Source organism: Mandrillus leucophaeus, unplaced genomic scaffold (assembly GCF_000951045.1).
Source record: "Mandrillus leucophaeus isolate KB7577 unplaced genomic scaffold, Mleu.le_1.0 Scaffold488, whole genome shotgun sequence".
NCBI classification, from domain to species: Eukaryota; Metazoa; Chordata; class Mammalia; order Primates; family Cercopithecidae; genus Mandrillus; species Mandrillus leucophaeus.
In genome coordinates this window covers 1,320-3,616 of record NW_012105231.1, presented here as the reverse complement: position 1 = coordinate 3,616, position 2,297 = coordinate 1,320, and the positions used below count along the sequence as shown (strand labels likewise).

The window sequence follows — 2,297 nt, the reverse complement described above, 5'->3', positions numbered from 1 at the left end:
GAAATTGTGTTTCCGCAAAAACTGGACTCAAACTCTATCCATAAAGTCCTGAGCTTTGGGACCTATTGAGTAATCACTAAATGTCTGTAGTCAGCCGAGTCTCTTAAATCTTTGAGCACACATACACAAAAACTGCTTTACCTAGAGTCCCTGGCTTCTTTTGAGTTCAAAAGATTTTCATGTGTTAGCATACAATTCAAAAGTAGCTTTGAAGATTAATCTTGCTCAAACAAATTTCATGCTTTTTTTCTCATTATTCTACTTTGTAGAAGTCTACTTTTGAAAGTAAAGTCAGTTTTAATTTGCCGTCAGCAAGTTTGAGAAATAATCATTTGGTATATTAACTATTGGTGAAATAAAGGTTTATTGAGCAAATTAATAGGGCAAATTGGCTTCAAGAAAAACTTTTGAAAAGTGTTTATGATGAGTCAGTAGTGCAGTGTTGTCAGTGGGATAGGTGGAACTCACTGAGATCACTTATGCAAGGTTTTTTTTTTTTTTCAAAATACATGTCTGCAAACACATGTATCTTCCCATCTCCACTTTCACTCTCTCTCTAGGCACTGAGAAGCCTTTTAGGAAAATGGGATGGATGTGAGGCATCTTTATGTGAAGAAAGGCATCCCAGAAGATTCTGGGATTTTCACCCCAGCTCAATCATTCCAAACTTTGCTACACATTGAAATCACCTGGGAAACTTTTACCAACGACCTGGATGACCAAAGTCATATCCAACACTAATTACATTAAAATGTCTCATGTTGAAGATGAGTCAGTTATTAAAGCATCTCAGGTGATTTTAACTTGCAGCAAAGTTTGAGAGCCACGGCTTCATTTGAGTTTAGGACGAGAAACTGCTCCTATTTGGTGGGACCTTGGGCAAGTCAGTTTTAAGGTTTGTTTCCCTGATCTGTAAAATGAGTGTTGAATTAAATGTCATGTAAGGTCATTGGTCCTTTCTAGCATGTAACTTTAAATTCCGTGATTGTGAAATTATTTCAGAGATGAAAACTACTTGAAGCACTATAGACATATCCATCTTACATGCTAATGTTTCAGGCGTTTTAACAAGTGCTAATATTGTGTAGACCTATTACTAAAATTGAGATTTTTCCTTCCCCCAGTTGTTCTGAGCCTCATTCTACAAAATTAGCTGGACGTGGTTGCACATGGCTGTAATCCCAAATACTCGGGAAGCTGAGGCAGGAGAATTGCTTGAACCTGGGAGGAAGAGGTTGTGGTGAGCCCAGATCAGCACCATTGCACTCCAGCCTGGGCAACAAGAGCAAAACTCTATTTCAAAAAAAAAAAAATTACCTAGGCATAGTGGTGCAAATGTGTAATCCCAGCTACTTGGGAGGCTGAGGCATGCTTGAACCTGGGAGATGGAGGTTGTGGTGAGCCAAGATCGCACCACTGCACTCCAATCTGAGCAACAGAGCGAGACTCTAAGTCAAAAATAAATAACTACATAAAATAAATCACATGGGACGAAAGGCTTTGCAGGTAGAAGAGCATATAACAGGGAAATCTGTTATTATTTATATATTATAATCGTCAACAGAAATGTGTCTTCTAACAGCATATTGCCTCGCATTTTTGTTCTCATATTTTTGCAAAAAACCAAGAAATGAAACAAAGTGCCCTCATGGTGCTGTTCTGAACTAGAAAATTTGAATTTCAGGGCCGCTAGGAGAGTTTCCTCTGCCCCCGTTTTAAAAAGTGTCTTCAGGCCTAACAAATGATAACATCTATTGTTATGAATTGTTTTTCCTTCCACAGAGTGACCTTGGAGATACATCATGATATCACGCAAAGGTGAGCTTTTTAGAAACCTGTCTTGTTATTCTAGCTAATTACTTTGCAAGATACCAAGCTCAGTGTTAGGTCACAGCTCTAGACGTCATAAGCTGTATTGTGCCTGCTAAAATATCGAAGCAAATTATTTGTGTTTTCTTTGTTCCTTAAGACTCTTTTAATTCTTAAATGATTGAGAATCTCCAAGAGTGTTTATATTGATTATATTGATATTTATTGTGGTAGAAATATAACAGAGTTTTTTTTTTTCAAAATCTATTTTTAGTTTAGATTTCACAGTCTTACCACTGTTGATATTATGAGCTAGATAACGCTTTGTTGTGAGGACTGTCCTGTGCATTGCAGAGAGTTTAGTAACATTCATGGCCGCTACCGACTAGATGTCAGTATTAACCCATGGCCCAGGTTGTGACAACAGAAAATATTCCTAGAGAACAATATTGTTAGAAATTTTTCATCGAAAAAGTAACTTTTCTACA

The 2,297-nt window shown here is 37.3% G+C and overlaps 1 protein-coding gene across 1 annotated transcript in view; it reads left to right on the top strand.

The window, feature by feature from the left end:
- The window catches only part of LOC105550466 (arf-GAP with GTPase, ANK repeat and PH domain-containing protein 5-like), a 20,256-nt gene extending 18,438 nt beyond the window's left edge, over window positions 1–1,818 (top strand). Inside the window, exon 5 of the mRNA XM_011995380.1 lies at window positions 1,783–1,818. Within this exon, the coding sequence (XP_011850770.1) occupies window positions 1,783–1,806 (24 nt within the window). The 3' untranslated portion in view covers window positions 1,807–1,818. The remainder of the gene's footprint in view (window positions 1–1,782) is intronic.
- The last annotated feature ends 479 nt before the right edge of the window (window positions 1,819–2,297 follow it).